Below are 22,381 nucleotides of genomic sequence, written 5' to 3' on the forward strand. Positions count from 1 at the left end.
TGGTGAGTAATTACCATGGGTTTAGCAAAGCCACTCACAAGTAAATGCACCGAGTACTGAAATTATCGGAGTTTAGGGGCGGGCGGGTTGAAGAACCAATGCTTTTATTTTTATTTTTCCTCGTTGCTTGTCATAACCAAGTCACTTATACTGATTATGCTTTTCTCTTTCTACTCCTCCTTGCAGCAAACGTATGTGACAATGAACTTCAGATTTGCCAGAATGGGGGAACATGCCACAACAACGTCCGCTGCCAGTGCCCCGCAGCCTACACTGGTGTGTTGTGTGAGAAGCGGAGTTGCGAAATGGACCCAGACGGTTGCAGTCAAAGCTCTGCGCAAGGGGCAATATCATTACCACGTGTTATACTCCTATTACCACTGATTGCCCCATTAGGATTAAGTGGGTTTCTCATATTCTAGGCAACCCAGCTTTGGAGGGTCGACTTCAGACTGCTTAAAACAAAAAAAGAACATGCCACAGGAAATCTGGGGAAAAGAAATTGCAGCAGCAGCAGCAAGCAGATGCTAATAAGTCTTTCAAAAACATAAAAGGGGGAAAACTAAAATCTCCACACATATATAGACTCTATAAAGGCCCAAACGAACTAAGCCATATCTATCCATTGTGGACAACCCAGCGAGTCAAGACTGTTATTTTCTGACTCAAGCTTAAGTCGGCAGCTGCCAATACTATTACTACTAAGTCACAGCTGCAAAAGCTTACACAGGATCGAAAAGGCTTTCGTAACCACCCCCAGACGGGAATACAAAAAAAGAAAGAAAGAAAGAAACTACAAAACCTTGCTCCTCCAATCTGGTGCGCAACTGTACCTCTTCCCAGTGTGTGGACCAACCAAATAGAGGCAATTCTTTGCTGTCAGTGCATTGTGGGTATAAGGAAATCTGTTTCAAAGCTGCCATATTGGCCTGCTTCAGCCCCTGAAATTCCCTTTCCAACTGTGCTTTAGTGAACGTTGCTCTGTAACCCTTGTTGGTTGAACGATTTCTTTGTCTGATGTTAGTAAATGCACATGTGTACCAGCTCCCTCCTCAATAAATCTAAAGCCAGTCATACCCTTGTATATTTCAGAAGCACTGCATCAAGTTCATGCAGTGCTGACCTACTGTACAAGAGTGGCTATAGGACAAAAAAAAAAAAAGAGTGTATTTATCCTTTTGTATTCAAATGAAGTTATTTTTCTTGACTAACGTAAGACGTAGATTTTTTGTATTATTGCCAATTTGTGTTAACAGACAATTTATTAATGTACTTTAATCCTAATCAGATTAAGGGGGGGAAGTTATTTTTTATTTTCATCCTTTTTTTTCTTTCTTTTTTTTCTTTCGCTTTTCATTTAATTGTGCAGAGATTTCTCTGTATGGGCAACGTGCTGGCATCAAAGAATATCAGTTTACATATTATAGCAAGTGTAATAAGATTCCACCAAAGGACATTCTAAATGTTTTCTGTTGCTTTAACACTGGAAGATTTAAGAGAATAAAGATTCCTGCGTAAACAATTTCAGGGATTAGTATTGCAATTTCTTAACTGCATATTACCAGTTTGATGGAATAGAAATTCAAATGCAGAATTGTGCAAACACAATGAGATGGATGTGAAAGAAAACTCCCCAAATGATTCAGAGACAGCAATTATGAGTGGCAAGGCCATGGTAGGTAATATTTCAGCTGGCAGACAAGCTCAATTCATTTCCTTCAAATCAATTGAGTTTAGCTACAATCATATACCAACTTACTTGGGAGCAAGCCCCATTGGCCTCAATGGGACTTACCTCTGAGTAGGATGCCTAGGATTACAAGTGTCAAAATACTAATTATAATTTCTGCTAACTAATTTATTCACAGTAATACGTATAACACATAACATACATGTATCAAAATAGCTTTATAAAGCTGAAATGAAATCAATGTTCACAATTCATATTTCAATGTTTATTTTTTTTAAGTCAAGCTCCAATACATGAAACTTACAAGTCAAAATATGACATGAAAATTCAGCATTCAAATATTTGGACTGGTTAAATGAATGAAGGTAATATAAAGTACGTAAGTATAAGTAATCTATGCAAAACTGCCAAATACTGATTGCTACTATGTCAGATACAGTCAACTTATCTAATTAATTAACTGTATAGCATGCCTTCAACAAAGAGGTTCCCAGGATAACTGACAAAAGATAAAAGAACAAAACACTATCATAAACAATCAAAATGGTACTAGACTGGCAGCTTCTAGCAGCATTTTTAACAGTTTGAAAAAGCCAAGAAAATGCAAGTTTCATCACTGCAAAGATGAAGGCACTAGGCAAATCCCCTGGGAAGGAATTTCCAAAGGCAGGGTGCCACAACCAAGAAGGCCATATTCCTAGTTCCCACTTATGAAGACCAAGGCACTCACAGGAGAACCTTTGTAGATACCTTCAGTGCACATACTGGTTGATACGGAATGAAGTGCTTGTTGTGTTTATTGCCATGTGTTAGAAACTATCAAACACTGATTGGTATTGCATGCCAGGTCCCCAGTACTGTTAAACACTGATGGATACATGTCAGCAACTGACTAGGGCTGAATGCCACTTGTCAGATATCAGATATATTGACTATTGTTGCAAAACCTTTGAGTGCCAGTGCTGAATTTTCAAGTATATGTCAAATATGTGCGCATCAATATAATATCCGTGATCAAAAATTCTGAAAGCATTATTACTGGGGCGGGGTGGGGGCATTTTGCTATACACTTAAGCTAAAATAGGTCTGTGGTTAGCAGATGTGTGCTATGATTGCCAGTGCTGTGGAGCCTCCAATGTTTGCCTCCAATGTTAGACTCTGAATAGGTGCTACCAGGAGAATGATTTGCATCTGTTTTACAGAGATAGTTAACTCAATGGATGCATATAAGTGAGATGCAAGATCTCAACTTACCTGATACACTGCTTCATGCCTCAACATAGCAGGGGAAGCCTGCACAGCACAAGGCTATGGTAGTATGATTTACACTACGATAGCCCTTCCATGATCTACTTTCTCTGTGCAGTAAGAGATGGATCAGATGGACTCACATTTTTGCCATGTTTTGGGGAAAACAGCAGAACTGGGCTTGTGACACATCATTAGAATAAAATAGACTGAATATATAAATATTGGGAGTGTTTGGACATACGTAGCTGAATAAAAGCCATAATTGTCTGCATTTGATTGGAATGTGTTCAGAAGTCTGAAAGGCTTTCACAAATAGGCACTAGATGGAAATCATGGTGCTATAACAGCATGCTAGAAAGAAAAGTGGAATTCCTTGGTTTTTACAATAGCACTTACTAAGTTTGCATGTAATGACGCTCCCCCAAATATTATCAATCCACTGCTGTTTAGAAGGCGGTCTGGCAGACTTCCAGGTACACGCTAAACATTGCTTTCCTGTTGCATCAGGTATCCAGAGTTGCAGGTTCAAAACAATGAAGCAGCATAGCTTTATGAATTACCTATGGTCTAGCGTAGAGAAAATTTTGGTAGTAATGAATTACATTCCCCAAACTCATGCACAGCTGGGCATGCCCACCAAAAGTGGAAGTATAAACAGATTTGAACACAGCTCTCCCAAGAATGCTAACTATGGTTTGAACGCCTTTGTGGTGGTAACGAACCACGTACTGAGAACTTTACAGGACATCTTTGCCCCACAGTCATCTTTTCCAATACTTAAGCCTAAAATTCATCTTCTTAACTGAAATTTATTCTGCTGCAAAACATCTGGAGAAGGTTGACAGTAATGAAGTAGCTGTAGATTCCAACGGCCCATCATCTGAATATTCATATGCATCCCAAACCTTAGTCTGCCTAAGGAAATGTATGGACAACCCCCACCCTATGCATAAAAGAGCACAGCTGCATGATTTAAGTTTTAATAAAGCCAGATTTAGTATTTAAAAAGAAGTGTCAAAATATACAGTAGCACGTAGTGGGGAAAGTGCTGCTCTAGCAAATAAAAGTTTGTTTAAAAGTATTGCCCAAGGTGTAATAAATTCTTGTTTCTGCCTTTTATTAGCCCAATTACCGCATGTGACAGCAAGAGATGGAGCAAGGAGTGGAAGCAAAAAATACTAAACACAGCAATGTTTCAAAGACAAGGAAGAATCAAAAAGTGGCAACACAGGGCGAATTTGCTTAGGAGCAGATATTCTATCACACATAATGCAAATATTTTACCAATATAATAGCCTCGAATGGAAAACAATTAATCAGCACAGACAGAAAGCCCAAGAGAATCCAGCTATTTTGTTCCCTCCAGGCTCTGTATTCTCTGAATCAGGCAGTCTATAGTCTTTGAATCATCTTTGATAGACTTGCCTGCACCTCAAGGGAATAATGATTTGGCTGGCAAATACTCCCCAGGAACACCCACCAGGGGAGAAGTCTGTCTTATCAGTTTTGTTTCTCAGAAAGCCAATATAGATAATGACAGTAGCAGTAAACTGGTGATATTTGTGGAGTCCTCCACAGCAGCACAGCTGATGGAATGTTTGTTATTTGCACCATCAGGCTTTTTGGGTGTACTGGAATAAGATAAGGCAAAGATAAATTAAAGCTTTGGCTGACTGCCAGCAACGACCTACATGAAATTGTAGATTTACACCAGAAGTGCACTCATGATAATAAACAGAAAATTATATTGCAGCCTCACAGAGGAGTGTAAATGCAAATACAGCTGACTGACACATGGCACCAAGGATTACTTATAATTAAAGTGGATTTCTAATATTGAAATGTGGAATTTAAGCTGCCTGGAAATTTATTAGAACAGACCAAAAAAACCCAGGCTGTGTAATTATCAGAAAAGAAAATGCTCAGGAGGTAGATTGTGCATGTTTGATTATACAGGAATTTGCAAGCCAATGGCAAACTACTATGAATTTCATACTTCGGCCATTTGACTAATTCAGCGTACCCTAAGGAGAATCTCAACTTGTGTTTCTCTAACAAGAGCCTCCCACAGTTAACGGCAAACTGCATTTGAACTGAAGGAGAATTTCAAAAGCAGTTTGTGGGGTGGCATGAGGATTTGTCTTTCAAAGAAAAAGCCAAAAAACCACAACCCCACTAGGCACACCCAGTCCCGTGGACATACCTCTAGTAGCTCTTTGAACACTGACCAGGATGTTCTGTTTGTTCACTGAATGATCTTAGAGGTGTGTGTTTATTTCAGGAGCAAGGAGCAAATAGGCCAGATTCATAGAAACAACATGCACTGACGATATTAAAAAAAACAAAAAACTTCTGTCTATTCATAGCTCCGTAGGATGTCCCTATACCAAGGGCGGTCCAACACACAGCATTTTATGGCATGGAGAGAGGGGCTATGTGAGGTATTGTTGCGATCTAACACTTATCAGCCAAAACCTGGCATAGAATTCAGAATACCTGTACAAAATAGCTTCTAATTCCATTCAAGTTAACCATATCTTGCACTGTACCCATTGTTTTCATTCATCTCTGAAAAGTTATACAACCCATCTGGTCAGGCATATACTAAGGTTGATAGATACAGTGAATTTCTTCATTAAAAGGGAAAAGAAATCCTTTGGCATCAGTAGTCTCTACAGTTCCTTTGTAGTGAAGTGTCAAGAGTGAAACAGAAACACAGAATGGATGTGAGTTTTAGATAAATTAGTTATTCAGTTTCCTTTTAAAACAGGGCCTACTTCAAAAATGCAGGATTGAAAGTCGGGGGCCGACGGTAGGACCAAGACCTGGACTTAATATGTTTTTCTTCCCCAATCAAACCATCCCCAAGTAGGTTACATGTTGTTGGAAGGTTTCAAAGTACATTAGAAGGCCCACTGACCTGGTGAGAAACACTGCAGTTTGAGAAATGAAGCAGTTGAATGGCTATTTATTTATTTTACTCAGAACATTTTAAAACTGCTCTTGAGCTAGAAAGGATCCAAGGGGAGTTGCTTTCCATAAGATCAAGACATCATCTCTGCCCACAGGATGCCAATCTAAAACACATGACACTTGTCACGCAGGCAAGTTTTACCTTGGCACTAAGAGAGCCAGTGTGGTGTAGTGGTTAAGAGTGGTAGACTCGTAATCTGGTTCACATCTCCGCTCCTCCACATGCAGTAGCTGGGTGACCTTGGGCTAGTCACACTTCTCTGAAGTCTCTCAGCCTCACTCACATCACAGAGTGTTTGTTGTGGGGGAGGAAGGGAAAGGAGAATGTTAGCCACTTTGAGACTCCTTAGGGTAGTGATAAAGCGGGATATCAAATCCAAACGCTTCTTCTAGCCCAGGGGTCAGCAATCCGCGGCTCCGGAGCTGCATGTGGCTCTTTTACACCTTTGCCGCAGCTCAGGGGCGGATACTAGCGAGGGGAGGAGGCGCAATGTCCGCCCCAACACTCCCCACTGTGGCGGGCGCTGTACTGGCTGTGACGTCACATGGGGGCAGTGCGTGCATTAGTCACGCACCGTCCCGACGTCACCTTCCCGCCCGCCCGCCCGCTACATTGTAAGGCGCATGTATGGTGGTCACTACTACATTGTAAGGGGCATGTATGCTGGTCACTACATTGAAAGGGGCATGTACACTGGTCACTGCATTGAAAGGGGGCATGTACGCTGGTCACTGTTTTGAAGGGGAGTGAAGAACACACACACACAAAAAAGGTAACTTGTTAATTTAACGTTTATTTCTATGAGGAGGAGTAATTCTGAGGGGTCAAACAAAGAAATAATAAAAAAGTGACAAAAAAGTTATTTTTATAATGACGAGGATGACATTGGGCCCTCATTATTAATTATTATTTACATCAGGCACTGATTATGATTTATGGTACACTGAGGCCCTGATTAATTTTCTATGTCGCAATGGTTTTGCGGCTCCCAGGTGTTTTTTTTTCCTGTCTCTTTTTGTCTTAAAGGTTGCAGACCACTGTTCTAGCCACTCAAATGTTCTAGGATCTGCCACTCAAATGTTTTTTTCATAGTGATGGAGGCAAATGTATCAACGCTGTTTGGCCGTAAGAAACCTATGGCGCACAGTATTATCCAGGCTTGCCAGGAGCAACAATTGCAGTGGTGAAACTAGGGAGTTTTTAGAAAGCAATTTGGCAGAGATATATGGCCCTGGGCACCGGACAATGGTATAACTTCAGCAGCCTATGCCATTACACTTAACAGGACAGGATTGGACTGCTCAATGTACAAATACTGCATTGCACAATGGAATCTCCTAGGTGAGACATCTTAGTGTTTAAATATTGCTCTTTCATTATCCGTTTTCATTCTTGCTTACTTTAATTCCAGTTTCATTTCACAATATTCTAGATAGATATTTAAATAAGCAAAGGCTCTGGTATTCCTACATTTTTCTGACATGAAATGAATAGGTTAGTTTATAATTAATGCTTTAATTCCTGCCTTGCTCTACTCTCATATTGGGGCTGGGGGGGGGGGGGCAGAAATCTGGATGGCAAATTAAAGAGTGGCAACATTTAAGATTAAGTGATAATTTTATTAACTTCCAATAATTGCTACTGAAATAGGCCATTATTCCATGATATGTAATTATGGTAATATTCAGACCTGCTGAGGAAAATTAGGGAGATCTCAAGAGTAAAAATAATGTCCATTTTGTTCCCCTTGTCATAAAATTTTTCTCAGATGTAGTTTTTACTGTTCTTTCATTAGGGAACTAAAAATTCTGGTGGAAGGATGATTTATGAAAATTAAATGTGCAAATTCCATTTTTATCTGCATAATCCCTAAGACTCCCACATATGGCAGAGTAACGCTTTAAAAGTAGTGTTCACAGGGCTATTGGGTTTTTGGAAGGACTAGGGGACAGATTCCACTTACATTTGGGCCTATGGTCCAAAGTCTTTGGATGCTTCCATGACCACTTACAGTAAATTGTCAGCAAATTTACTATGGAAAAGTAGTGTGTGGTATTGTTTTAATTTTAAGAAATCTGGTGCATTTTTTAAAAAATTGGACGGTCCATTCAGACCTTCTCCTGGAAAAGATAACCTGCACTGTGGCAGAGGATTTGCAAAGGCCTCCGAGCACCAGCTCCACCTAGATTGGGCTTTTCAGCTTATGGAAACACATATACAACACCAGTTTTCATGCTTGTTCTCTCTTTTGGATTAGGACATTTGTTTTGGGGACAGCCAAATATCTAGTGTACCAATTTACATGACTGGAGTCACATGGATTTCCACCACCAGTTGAACACAGTTTTTCTTTTTGGTAATGCATCTTGGCACAGCTGCATCTGACTCTTGGCAGGGTTTTTGTACAGCAATCATAGGCAGCCATAAGTGTCATCAAACCAGGCATCTTCAAATTATTATGTAAAATATTATCCATCTAATTTACAAGTAGGTGTAACCAGGCATATTAACTCATTAATGATTCTAAGGCTGCAAGCCTCCAACTGTTTTGGTTGCAGCAATTTTGTTGAGTAATTGAACAGGCTTACTCCAGAGTAACTTGTTGGAGGCTACAGGCAAAAAAAAAAAAAAAATCTGCTTTACCTACAGCAACAAACAAACTGTGAAAGTCAAATAAAGGAGATCCTAAATTATCCCAACGGAGGAATGATTCTCATAAAAGTGATTTTTAGCTGCCGTTTAGAATGCAAAGTTAATTAACGCAAGGCATTGGGATATATCTGGAGGACAATAATGCTTTAATAGAAACATTAATGTGCATCTTTTAGAAATAAATTGAGGACATATTGAAATATAGGAAGGACGGAAACAGTAAACAAAAAAATAAGGAAAATGTCAAAGTAGCACATGACCTCATTGGTTGCATTCATGCATTCTAAGCTTCTATTGTCATTACATCTCTTAATCCATGGATGATTCAAGAGTATAAATGGAGTTTCCATATTATACTCCTGGAGCTTACCAGGTGCCATTTTGACACAACACAGTGCAGCACTACATGGTTGGTCCTAAACATTTCTATACCCCAGAAAGGAATGCAAACCTCACCACTCATTCTCACTGTCTTCTCTTACCCAGAAGATTAATTATAAGTTATAAGACAGATAAATAAATGCAAGATACATAAGTTTTTTCTCATTTGTTTGTTATACTGAGGAAGGTGCAAGGCTCATTGTTAAACCTGGAGAAAGTGGTGAAGGGTTTGAGAAAAGAGGGTGAGCTTAAGCAGACCATTAATATATTTTACCTCTCTCAATAGCATTTTCCAACCCAATTTCCCCTAACTCAGGAATAGGAGAAGAGATTAAAAACAACAACAACCACCTGGATAGAAGAAATGGAAGGAGATTTTCAGAGGAGAACAGCAAGCATGGGAAGAATTATGTGTCTGACTTTTTGGTTTTTCCTTTACAAATACCTCCTACGTTTGCACTGCCTTGGCAAACACAGTACCTTGTACAGCAGTCCCACAAAATTTACATGCATTTAACCTGTGCACATTCAGTTTTGTGTGTGTTGCAAGAAAAAAATCAAATAAATAACAATAAAAAGGGGGCAGGCATCCAGGAAAAATGACTTCGGCAATCCTGCCCACCATTGCATTGAATGTGTTTTAACTAGACACGATTTTGGCTTTAGGTGCAATCCACAGAATGCAACCCCTGCAAAAATTGAGGGCTTACTATAGTTCAATCTCCTCCCCGATACTGTTTCTGCTTGCTCGGGTTTTACACAAAATGCCTTTTACACCCCTTCCTTTCTTGCCCACTTCACTAGCCTCTCTTTCCCCCCTCCAGTCAGCTTACTGCTCCATACCTCCCATAGGTCAAGCAGTGAGAGAAATCCCATGTGTATGATACAAATGAGCCACCATTGAAGAGAAATGTTAGGGACCTGGTGATCAAGGGAACCCATGGAGAGGTCAGGCCTCATTGTACCACAGGTGTTATCCTCAGTGCCAACCATAGAAAGGCGTGGTTACACATTACCTCAGATCCTTGTTCTCCTCCATCTTCAGGACTTCAGGAAACAACGATTCATCACAGGAAATCTGCAAGGCCCATTGGCTCATATGTACCTTCTTCCATTCACCAGCAAGCACAGTTCTAGTCTGCTCTCTGTGTGAGAATTTTTCCACATATGAATCCAGTCAGGGTAATATCTCTCTTAGTGCTCATTGCATACAACGCAATGGCTGTTCTTGCCCCACCACTGTGTCATCATAGGCTCATGTGTATACTTAATTAAAACAGTGGTGCCAGCTGCTCAGCTAACCACCATCAGCTTCTATAAGTATCATTGATTGGTTCAAGCCTGCTTATTTTTATTATGTCTCTTCCCTTATAGCTAGCTCATGAAGGAGACAATGCCTCTGTTCACTTGCTTCCGAATGTTCTTGCAGCAGGAAAGCTCAGCTTCCAGAGATGAAACAGAAATGCTGAGTTCTTTCAGGTGCTGTAAGAGTCTTTGTTGTTTTGCTGCAAATGACTAAACACAGCTGTCCATCTGCAAAACCAGTATACTCAACTGAGCTCACATGCATGCAATCAATATTTGAAAGGTGGTTTCCTATCTTCATATTATTCTGAAGCAGAAGCAATTTAGAATTTACCTATTTCTGAGTGAATGCAACAGAGCTAAAAAAGAAAGAAAGCAGTAATATATCTGCCTTATTTTTCAAAGAAACTGGACAGCTGCAAAGCATTTGACACCTTGCCCCCCTTTCGTTAAATTTATTAATGCCCACATAATGTGTGCTGCATTAAGCCTCTAAATTAATGTGTAAAATCTCTTGCACCTTGAGAATAAATTCATTTGCAGAGGCCTGGGATTCTGACATTATTGGGGTTTGATACATGGATATTTCTGCTTCCTAGAAACTCGGTTTTGAAGGACTCTCCATTTTGAATGGCCTCATAAATATATATTGAATTTAATCTTCTCAGATGTAAAACCCATTTTCCAGTTGTTTAGGTGGTTTGGGGGCTGGTTAGGAGAAACAGAATCTGGAAGTATTTTTGTTGTATGGAGCTAATTAGTTCATAAATCAACATGTCTAAGTACGGTGGAGATTACCCTCAAGCCAGCACAGAGTGAATTGCCGCACACATAACTGCACTTTTAAAGACCTTTTACCTATCTCTAATGTCCCCATCTTCTCAGACTATTAACTTTTCTGTAGCGATTTAGCTAAGTACTTAGTGGTAACTCAGCAGGTTTTTATGCCACTTCCTGTCTGGGGGACTTTTTGGGGGGGTTACCTTCCCTCTCCTTCTTTCTGTTTACCTCATTCAGGCTGTACATTAATGCTCCACACACCTCAAAAGTAATTTTTGAAGTTCATAACCAGGCACACCGCATTCGGTGTGGAACTGAATGTACACAACACTTGATGAATTGTTGTGATTACTTGTTATATACCTCTGAAGGGTGACCAGAATGAGGTAACAACTGGGATCTCATACTGTTCCCAGCTGTGAGGGAATGTTAGCACCTGTGGTGTTTCTCGCCCCTGCCTGCCTGACCAGCCGCACCTGGCAATATTCCTGCATGTTCACACATATTAAAAACACAGAAACCCTATTCTCCTCCTTTGCATTTGGCTAGCTGCTTCAAAGTAACTTTAGAGAGCCCTCAGAGGTTTCCTATCAGCCATTTCCCCCAAACATAGACACAAGGGCCTCCATGATTTTCCTCAGCCATATTCTCCCATGTAAACTAAGAGGGGGCAGTCTTGGGGTTCTTCAAGCCCATTGATAGTTCCTCCCTCACACAAGTACTCTAGCTACCAATTTCCTCTGAGGTGTATGAAGCATAGTTGTCAACTTTCAGATTTGAAAATAAGGGAGCAGCAACCTCGAAAATAAAGGATCAGCAGCCTCACCTGTCCCAGGGACAGTCTACGGGATATCTAACAATCTGGGGTAGCAGCGGGAAGCAGCGCTGGAATAAGGGAATTTCCCGCCAAAAAAGGGAATGTTTACAGCTATGGTGTGAAGGAAATAACTTTGCAAAAGCCCTTGGTGGAATTGACTTCACACGGGAGAAGTTTAGAGGACATTGGCCTGGGTGTGACTTGGGCAGGAGGCAGCACAGTTTGTTTGTGGCCCTTCAGCCCTTGCTTAGTGTAGTCATTTTAAATTAGCTGCCCACAAAGTCTTGGCAGTTTTACAATGCTGTACAAAGTGAGTTTGCAAGTACAGGCTGGGCAGTAAAGTATGTGTGCCCAAGTGAGGAGCTCTGTGGGCAGATGTGTGCCCACTGGTGCCATGCTGGTGATCCCCTGCTTCAGAGGCAACTTGCAAGAGCTTTTGCACCCTGCAGAACTCCTGAAAGGGAAAGTGGCAACCCTACATGCCTACAAAAATACACCTCTCAGGTGCTGTTATACAGCATATTTCTTGAAGCATGTTTTCAGAAACAGGTCCTGTACATATGCATGGCTATGGAACTGGAAGGTAGAGAGCTTCTGCTAGTCATTTTAAGCAATACTCAGCTAGGTTAGTCAAGAATCTGACACTTTATAAGGAACCTTCTTGCAGCAGGAAGGTAGAGGCAGCCCAAGACGTTTTGATGGCCAAAGCAGAATAGTCCAACTTGCAACTTCCCCATGGTGGTAAAGGTATCATTACGATAACAAAATAATTGTCAATTTGCTGTTCTTTAGTGGTTACCGTTCAAATCACCAACCGCCTAAAAGCCACTTCATCCCACTTAATAGTAGGACCAGGCCAGGTAGCTGGTTCAATCCTCTCTTGTTGCCTCAGCCCTATTTCAAGTCACCAGTTCCAGGTGAGAACTCAGAAACTGTAACTGCAGCCCATTTGAATGGGCTTCGAGTCAGAAGGGGGGGGGGGACAGTTCCACGTGGGGAAGTGACAAAAATAACCCCAGAAGGCTTGCCTTCCCAGTGCCATTTCTTCCTCCTGCATTTCTACTTTTGTCATGCATTATTGCAGAATAGAAATTATCTTCATTCAAACGTTCCCACAGCTACAGCACTGCTGGTGACAAATGTCTTAATTTCAAAAGCAAGGGCAGCATAGCGGATACCGTTTCAATCCAGAGGGAGAATGAAGTTCTCCAAATCAAGCTGTTTGCACCTGCAGTTTGCTTGTTTGTTTGCCTGTCACCGCCGCAGTTGCTGCCGTCCGCTGCATCACCACAACCGTCTTAATCTACATAAGCATTTTGTACTGAGCTATCTTAACTGACATGATTTTTTTTCTGATAAAAAGCACTGCCCTCCACCCCACCCACCCTCAGAACAATTATTTATGACACTATTGTGAGATAACTAGGCAGCCAACAGGGAAATGCACTTGCTTTCTAACAAATACCAAATGTATTGTTAACTGTGCTGTTTCTCTCCATTCTTGGTTTGAAGTGAGCGTGAGAGCAGGCCGGTAGACTGAACACTGGGTTGGGAAATAAGAGGGCTGGTTTCTAAGTCCATTGGTAGCAGATTCAATGAAATCTTTCTATTTCTTAGCCTTCAGCTGCAATCCTACATAAGCCTACTTCTGGCACAATTACTTCTTACTAAACATGCCTAAGATTGGCCTGCATATTCCACACAGCAACAAATTGCTTTAGGAGTCAGCTAGGCACAGATGAAGGGACGCGGGTGATGCTGTGGTATAAACCACTGAGCCTCTTGGGCCTGCCGATCAGAAGGTCAGCAGTTCGAATCCCGGCTACGGGGTGAGCTCCCGTTGCTCGGTCCCAGCTCCTGCAAACCTAGCAGTTCGAAAGCATGTCAAAAAAGTGCAAGTAGATAAATAGGTACCACTCTGGCAGGAAGATAAACGGTGTTTCCATGCCCTGCTCTGGTTTTGGTGTTTTGCTGCGCCAGAAGTGGCTTAGTCATGCTGGCCACGTGACCCGAAAAAACTGTCTGCGGACAAACGCCGACTCCCTCGGCCTATAAAGTGAGATGAGCACCGCAACCCCAGAGTCGTCCGTGACTGGATCTAACTGTCAGGGGTCCTTTAACTTTTTCGGCACAGGTGAAGCCCCAGTTTAAGAGTTACCTGAGCCACTATTTGAGGTAAGCCAGTATTATCTCAGTCTGTCATATGCACGTAGTAGTAACACAAACCTTCCTTGAAGGACCATTGTGATAATGAATGGAATAAATTATTAACAATGGGTTGCTCTAGAGAAACTGGTGAAAGAGGATAAACAGGTGGTTTTCCTGTTCCATCCTCTCCCCCAAAAGCCTCTCCCATAGGTCAGGAGTCCCAGTGAATGTGGTGTCATGTGGCATAGGGTGTGTGTGATGGGGAACAGAAGGATAACTGAAAGTCAAGATGATACACCCTCCACGAGCAACATAAATGAAGGAGGTGCTTAATTTTTAAAGGCTCGGGATTGCTAGAGTATCATTTCCTCTGATTTAGAATCCCTGACCCAGCTCTATGTGTCTAGATGATGATTGCAATTCCTCAAGGAATACCCCCCTTTTAACTTTGCAGATTATACCAACAAAACATGTAAGCCACCAAGGAGCTTATTGGGACCACAGTGTAATTACAGGTACCTAGTTGCCTACTTTAGATTATTAAATGTGTTAGAAAACAGGTTGCTTTGGGAGCCCAATGACCGCTCCTTACTGCCTTATGCAGTAACTGCAGCATGCAGAGTGTTTCTAAACAAAATGTCAACCACTTCAATTATAGTTCTCTGAAGCGACTTACCCCTATCGGTTCTCTCTTTTGAGCGAACAGTGTTGTACTTTGCTTCCTCTCAAGTGATTTTTCTCAATTTTGGTGTCCTATCTTTTTTGTGTAAACCACTTTCACAGTCAAGCGCTATATAATTTTTTAAAAAAGAAATATTTAAAATGCTCATTTTTGAAACTAAAAGGAAGGACTGAGACTAAAAGATGGCTGAGAGACACACAGTTCTGCTTTCTGTAATAATATGAACAAACTCTCTGCATATGTGACTCTGTCAATAAGAAGTTCTCTCACTGTTACGAAAGCAGCTCTAGGAATGCTTGATTTCCCAACAATTCCTTCCTCCTGTACCTTTAACAGTAGCCTGGGGCTGGAAGTAGACAATCATAAAAAGAGAAGTTCATACAAAAGCCCTCATGTCTTTTCCATGACCCTCCTGTGCCAATGAATCTACTTACCAGGAAACCAGAGGTTTATTGTTAAGGAGGAAGGGGGCTGTTTGCACAGAGTGCTCCCCCTCAAAAATAGGCCAATCAGGAGCAAAGGAGCCTTATGCATTTGCAGGGTACTGGCAGCACAACCAGCAGCTCCAATGGTGTGGGAGGCATGGGCAGAAGGCATATTCCTGTCACCCACTTCACACATCCATTCAATGTACGAAATACCTCCCCAAGGTTGCCACTAAAAATGACAAAGCCCTGCTGAGTCCCCCACTCCTTCTGTCTCCATAATCTAGTTACGGGAATGATTGATATGACCGTGTGATATGGTGCTGGTTTCTTTGCTTTCATGCCAGCCTGGAGGATGAGAGAAGTGTGCATGGCATGATTTCACACATTTCCATAGCTGGGGTAACAAAGCACAGGGTTGCCATTTTCAGCATCAACCTTGCATGTGGTGTCATGACTAGGTCTGTGCACTTTCTCTGTGAGGAAGAGCTTTGCCAGACCGGCATGTATACATTTAGCAGCTTTTTTAAATTAAAGGAGCAAGGGAAAATAGAAATGGAGAAACAGAAAGAGAGAGAGCCCCCCGCCCGCACCTCTCTGTCTGTAAAGAAAGGGGAAAGGCACTGGGCAAAAAAGTGGATATAATTGCAATGTCATTGACCCATAAATCATAATAAAGTGAGGCCTTTGACTGAACACGACTTTCCATTCACTACAGAATGAAAGATAAACAGAAAAGGGGGGGGGGAGCAAGAAAACAATGACATTTCAAGCTCTCTCTCAAACACATTACCAAACTTTTTCCCCCCCTTTCAGGCCTGATTCGTCACATTTCAGCCATTTAAATGAACTCAATGTGAGTCAAATGTATAGCTGAAAGGATAAAACATTTGAGTATGTAATCTGTTTAACTGAGCCGCAGTACTTAAGATTGTATTGCTGTGGAAGAGAAAGAAGAGACTTTAATTTTCTCTAATTTGTCATGCTTTTCAGTAGCATTTGAATGGTTGCCGCAAGAAGGCCCTCACTGTGGCTTTTTTTTTTTTACTGTGCTCAGTTAGCTTTATCTTGTTCAAGTTGGGTGGAGGGTAGCCAGGTGTCCCAGTTTATGCAGTCAGTCCTCTATGTGAAGGGCTGTCTGAGGGCAGTCCTCTGTATGAAGGTGCCCTCTGTTTGAAGGGCTGCCTGTCCAGTCCAGTCCAGTCCAAGCCCTGTTTAGAGATAAAGAACTGTAAGAAGGGAGAGCACAGTGTTTCAAGAGGCCTATCAACAGAGAGCACCCAGACAGCAGACTGAAAAGGCACACAGGCCAGCTGGTCCCAGTCTTCCCCACTGTGGTGATGTGCACCATATTTCTATTTAAATCATAGCAATTGTTTCTAAATTTGCATCAATACATATAAAATTAGTGTGCAATTTTATGCAAATCCAAGCCCTCTTTTATGTGGCGCACAAGCAGCCACTACACCAGCGTTGATCGTTATTTATTTAATAAACTGCACATGCCATTTGTTTGTATAAATAAAACCCTCAGCCTCATCAACTCAGCTCTACCTCACTGTATGTTCAAGGTCACATCCACAGCATACACTCAATGCACTTGGCTTCCGCTAAAGGATCCTGGAAACTGTAGTTTATGCCTCACAGATCTGCAAAACCCTTAATAAAATACAGCTCCAAACTTCTTTGGGTGAAGCCGCTTGCTTGCTTTAAAGGTATGATGTTGATGTCATGGGAACAGAATATACAGAGAGGATAATGCATTGGTTTGTTTTTACACCCAACCATGGGTGAGCAAAAACCTGAAATGACAGGAATGAAGTGTCAAGACACAGTACTTTTTTACATTAAAAAACCCCCACTCTGTCCCTCTGACTAAACTTTTCATAAGGGTGGCCCTCCCCTGCTAAATTTAGGGCTGCCAGATTACAACCTAAGGGTGGTAATGTGAGGCAGTGGATGTTCTGTTGCTTCACTTGTAAGTACGCCTTTATTCGCGAGCAGACTATTCCACATGAAAAGGCCTAAGTCCAGGTAAAGGAAATTGTTTTTGAGCTCTTTAGCAGGTACAATATGTCTCACTCCCTTTCTCCATTCAGTTTGCTTTTAAATGCACTGATGCAAGAAGCCGCCCCAGGTTGCTGGAGCTGCTCACACTAGTTCCCTTTTTTTCATGGCTCTTCCATACCCTCCAACATTCCTAAGATGTTCCAAGAACATTCCAAGTGCCAGTTCATCCTCCTTCTCCCTGAGCTTGGCAGCAGCAGGGAGGAAAAGGGACATTCAGGGATGGCTTTCGTAATTTCAAGACTGTCCCTGAAAAATCAGGACACATGGAGGGCATGCTCTTTTGCCACCCCCTCCAACAGAAGTCAGGCAAATGTGGAGTTTTGCTTACCATTAAAGCGGATAGATAAAAGGAGTTGAGTTTCTGTTTGTTGACATGACAGTTAAAGGGTACAGGAGCCTTGCCATCTTTGTTTGTGCTCATTTTTCCATTTTAGCTCACATGGACTGCAAGGGCATAAAAGTCATGCATCTGCAAAGTAGCAGAGAAGCACTTAGCAGACATTCAACAAGCACATCTCTTGCATTTCAGGCCTTCTCATGATCTCAAGTTTAGCTACACTGGATTGCCTCTAGTCCTATATAGTACTAGGCTCTCACCCCAATGCCATTTTTACCTGGAAATGATTCCCCATTTATCTCAATAGTACTGCCCCTAGCACCACTGACATGTGAGCTTACAACTGTAGCTATAAGTGATGCCAACCATGTAAGCTCAGGTATCTGACTGAGTTCAGCTGGACTACTCCTAATAAGCATGTTTTAGGATTATAACCATAAGCGACAGTCCTATTCCTTTTATTGTTGCAGCAAAGGCAATACATGAGAAATTGTAGTTTTTCCAAGCACAGTGCTGCAATGATTGCAGGAGATGTACTAGGTGGATCCCTGTCCCCCTCACTAATGCCAAACTGGTAAAGGTCCAATTGTCTTTTCACCACTGGACAGGATAACCCAACATTCAGATAGCTAAAAGTGTCCTATTTTATTAAACCACTGAGTTGTTTAACTGAGGCATGATTCTGAATCATAGAATTTTAAAATAATAGATTTTTTAAAACAAACAAACAAAAAAGCTGGCAAATTAATTACTACTCCCTTTCTTTTGAGCAGAGTGATTCTTCAACCATTTGCTCTTGCTCAGGTAAGGCTGACATCTTGTGGTCACCAGGAACATTTCAGTCTATTAACCAAACATCTGTCTGCCCCCTCAGATACAAGCAAGCATGCTAATGACTGCATTATCATTTAAACAAAACACAAAACAGTCTGGAGCAATGTAAGATGCAATTATTTCACCTAATTAGATCTGGTGCTGGTTTCAGTCCTGGATGCTGATGAGACAAGCTGAAGCATAATTGGAAAGATTAAAATGCAGCTATCGGTAATCTGGCTGTTTGGTTAACTAGATTATTTCTTGCAAGGTTTGGAGAATCCTAAAGTGAAAACTATTTTGGGAAGGAGGGGAGGGGTCAAAACAAAAGAAGCATATAGTATGTTTGCAGGGTGAGTAAATGCAAAAAGGTTGTTATTTTTTAGGCAGGAATTTTGGCAGGTACAGTTTGACTTTGACATGCTGCAAGGGATGGAAAAGTTGAACCAGCTGAGATTCATTATTCTCCAGATCAATCAAAGATATATCTATGCCAGATATTTAAACTAACTTATTATTATTTATTTCAAAATATCTACCCACACACCTACAGCATTTTCCCTAGTGACATGCAGTTAAAAACATTCTGTACAGCTGATGGAATCCAGTTGCTTTCCTTGCAGGTCCCCCGGCAGCTTCTGATTCTGCAGATGCCTCTGCCAACAAAAAAGGAGGGGAGGCAATTTTTGCCCCAATGACAAATTTTAAAAAATCATATTCAGGTAGTTGGGGGATTCTCTGGAGCAGGGTGGAAGATGGTGTGAAGTTGAGTGATGAACAAACCAGCAAAAATTGCTTCCCTGCCTCATCCACTAGTGGAGGCACTCACTTGATTAGAAGCCCTTCCAGCGGCGCAATGGGAATTGATTGACTTCTACCCAATACAATCAATAAGATGTGCTGCAGCTTGGGTGTTAGGAGTCCCGGGATGGTTCCTAGGTCTTGTGTGATGCTACTGGAACAGTATATGTAACAGTGGAATGCACATGACCCCTTCATGTTCCTGATTATTTGAGAAAGTGATGTGGTTGAATTGGGCTTTTTTTAACTTCTTAAGAAGACATCTGAGTTAGGCTGAGCCCAATTACTAATTACAAATGATGGTCTGCCCACTACCAGACTGCTTGGTAGAGCCTGTGTGTTTGAATGTTTCCGTGTTGCATATATGGTATGCACAGGTGTGGGGGTCAGCTTATGGGTGGCACAAATCCACACAGCAATTATTCCCCATAAGTTACAGCGGGGACGGCAATGTTGCAATGGGGATGCTACTTTTGTATTTCTTGTTTCACAATAAATGTAATAATGAGTGCTATAGTTCAAAGAAGACATACTGTAATGAGAAAGGGAAAAGGAAAGGGAATTAGGGTTGGATGGAAGAACATTTTGCCAGTTACTAGTTTGATCTGGAAAACATTTAAGAGAATTAAGAGTGTAAAATGTTTAAGGCACAAGCAGTGGGAACTGGAAGAGGGAAAGTTAAAAGCATCTGTGTACATTACAGGGCTATTCAGTCCAGTCCACAGAACACCCAAAATGCCTATAAAATGCTTGGCAATCCAGTATTTCCTTGGCTCGTTTTAGTGGCCATTATAAACCCACACATCAAAACAATTCTTGGTTAATATGGTAGGCAAAATTTGAGTGCAGGGGAAGGACGATTGCAGACAAATTATATCAACTTTGGGCTACAATTAGTACTTCATTGCTCTTTAAACTGCCCAAACGTTAGCACATGTGAATTCTGACAGTTTGACAAAGATGTATGTGTAGCCTTGCCAATGCCATGCAGGCAAATGTCACTTATGTCGTTATTAGAAATCGCCCTTAAGCTAACATCGTATGTCTTTTTGACAAGATGAATGGTTGGCTTCTGACAATGAATAATTTTCATTTATACTGGAAGAAAATGTTATAAGGCTTCTTCAATTAAAGAAATGCATATATGGGATTGCAGATTATTAATTAAGAAAGTTATGCACGTGTTCAGATACGGAGGTTATCTCTGTGTGGTCTTCCAGAAGATGATGACAAAAGGAGTATGCTTATAACCATATTATATTTACTCAAATTTAATGCTCACCTTTTTTTGGCCAAATTACATTGCGAAAATTAAGGTGTGTATTAGATTCGATGGCACATTTACATTTGCCAGCAAGTGCTTTTTTTGTTTTGTTTTTTTGTTTCAAGCTTCTGAAAACTGAGGAGCGTATTAGATTCAATGGTGCATTAGACTTGAGTAAATATGAGTATACTGTATTGCTGGATAAATGCTTATTATCCTCTGACTCAAGTATTTGTTGTGTTTATAAGTACTATGTGAAGCACAAGCTTAAGAGTTAACACCTGTCCTGCAATTATTCTTTATCATTTAAGTGACCTAAGTCTGTTCATTTAGCACACTTGTGATAAATAAGGAGCTTAGGACAGTATCCATAGGCCATCTTTATCCTTATAAAGAAAATATGCTCACAGAAAGCTATATCCAACGCTCAATAACCATGGCATCAAGGTAGTGACTTGCATCTTTGAATGCGCCACCGATGGAACAGTGATATAATCTCACATCACCTCAAATCCAGCACTCCAATACTCTGTATCCAACATCACACTGGCTCTCATTGTCCTTTATTGGTTATATCTCATAATGGGCAGAGATAGTGCATGTGTATATATAACACATACAGCCATAGACATGCATACATGTACAAAGCAAGAGACAATAGGATTATAATAAACTCCTAAATGCCTTCCAGTCATTTCAATTTGTCATTGGGCAAGGACTCAGAGGATCCAGTCTATGGGTTGGAACACTGGCACAAGTGCAAACACTCAGCTCTGAACAATTCCACAAGCGCTGCAATTCCCAGTGTGTTTTTTTCTTCTCAGTTATGGGTCATGCATTTATCTCAAAATATTCCTAGCATACAAAGCATGCATGAATGGATGGACAGACAAGTATAATTTGATATATGTTCATTCTCAAGAAAAGGTACAAAATGTGTCCTCCGTTATGCACTCTCATCCTACCAGAACTCAGAGCCAGTCAATCACATCTGACTGGTAGCAGATTCAAGATAGTTAAACACATTGTTTAACTTACATAGCTTATACAGAGTCATGGAGGACAGGTCTAATGGTTATTGGTCATGATAAGGTGGAACTTCCATGTTCAAAAGCAGTATTACTTTGAATACCAAGTGCTGGTGACAAACCATGGGCAACTACTAGTGGTGGTATCTGGCCCCCTATGGTTTGAAAAAGGATGCCGCTACCATAGATAGCGTGCTCTGGCGTGCTCTGGTCCATGGGGTCACGAAGAGTCGGACACGACTAAACAACAACCATAGATAGATCTTGGTCTAATCCTGCAGGGTTGGGTTTATTATTATTATTAAAGATTTTATTGATTTACAAAAGTGTGTGCAGTGTCTCTCGGTCCCCCCCCCCCATGTAACATTTTTAGATTATGGGATTATATGGCGTATTTGGTTGGCAATGTAATATGCTTCTGTGTTGGGGATTCCCCATCTTCCTTCTGAGGCGGGGAGGTGCAGGAATTTGGGGCTTATTCTTGGTTTTTTGTGTGAGAAAGGAGTTTAGTTTTCTCTGCCATCTGCAGAGTTGGGTTTGGGGAATCCAGATTGGGAGAGTTTGGAATAGGTAGGTTAGTTTTGGGAAGGTGATCAATTTGATCATGACTATTTTGTCTGAGAGAGTGAAATTCATGTTGTTCCATCTCTGTAGGTTTTTGTTTATTTGTCACCACAGGGGCTTGTAGTTGTGGAGGTATAATTTATTGAGGTTTCTGGTTATTTGCACCCCTAGGTATCTGAACTTGGTGTGGCAATCCTGCAGGGTTGTTCTCATGTTTTCTTGACTCTGTGATAATTTGCTAATATTTTCTGGCTTCCAAAATGAGCAATTTCAACATCATCATCATCATTATGAAAGGAAGAAGAGTGTTCCACATCAGCTAAGCCTTAAAAAGAAAAGAAAAAAGACAACTGTATTTCAGAACTGTGTTTTGCAGGGACATAAAACAAGGCTTTTAAA

The 22,381-nt window shown here is 41.1% G+C and overlaps 1 protein-coding gene and 1 long non-coding RNA gene across 13 annotated transcripts in view; one reads left to right on the forward strand and one right to left on the reverse strand.

The window, feature by feature from the left end:
- The window catches only part of NTNG1 (netrin G1), a 210,175-nt gene extending 208,653 nt beyond the window's left edge, over positions 1 to 1,522 (forward strand). For all 11 annotated transcript variants that reach the window (XM_081865942.1, XM_081865938.1, XM_081865944.1 and 8 more), the window contains one exon: positions 187 to 1,522. In XM_081865942.1, coding sequence (XP_081722068.1) covers positions 187 to 384 — 198 coding nt within the window. In that variant the 3' untranslated portion in view covers positions 385 to 1,522. The remainder of the gene's footprint in view (positions 1 to 186) is intronic.
- Positions 1,523 to 16,185: 14,663 nt separating this feature from the next.
- LOC309344055 lies at positions 16,186 to 19,407 on the reverse strand. 2 transcript variants are annotated; one of them, XR_014157584.1, is made up of 4 exons: positions 18,873 to 19,407; positions 17,504 to 17,644; positions 16,660 to 16,907; positions 16,186 to 16,316 (listed from the first exon to the last, which is right to left on the reverse strand). It is a non-coding gene; the product is annotated as an uncharacterized lncRNA (long non-coding RNA). The 2 variants fall into 2 exon arrangements; XR_014157585.1 differs by lacking the exon at positions 18,873 to 19,407 and adding an exon at positions 18,472 to 18,861.
- Between the last annotated feature and the right edge of the window lie 2,974 nt (positions 19,408 to 22,381).

This window comes from Podarcis erhardii (assembly GCF_964252035.2).
Source record: "Podarcis erhardii genome assembly, chromosome: 6".
Lineage (NCBI taxonomy): Eukaryota > Metazoa > Chordata > Lepidosauria > Squamata > Lacertidae > Podarcis > Podarcis erhardii.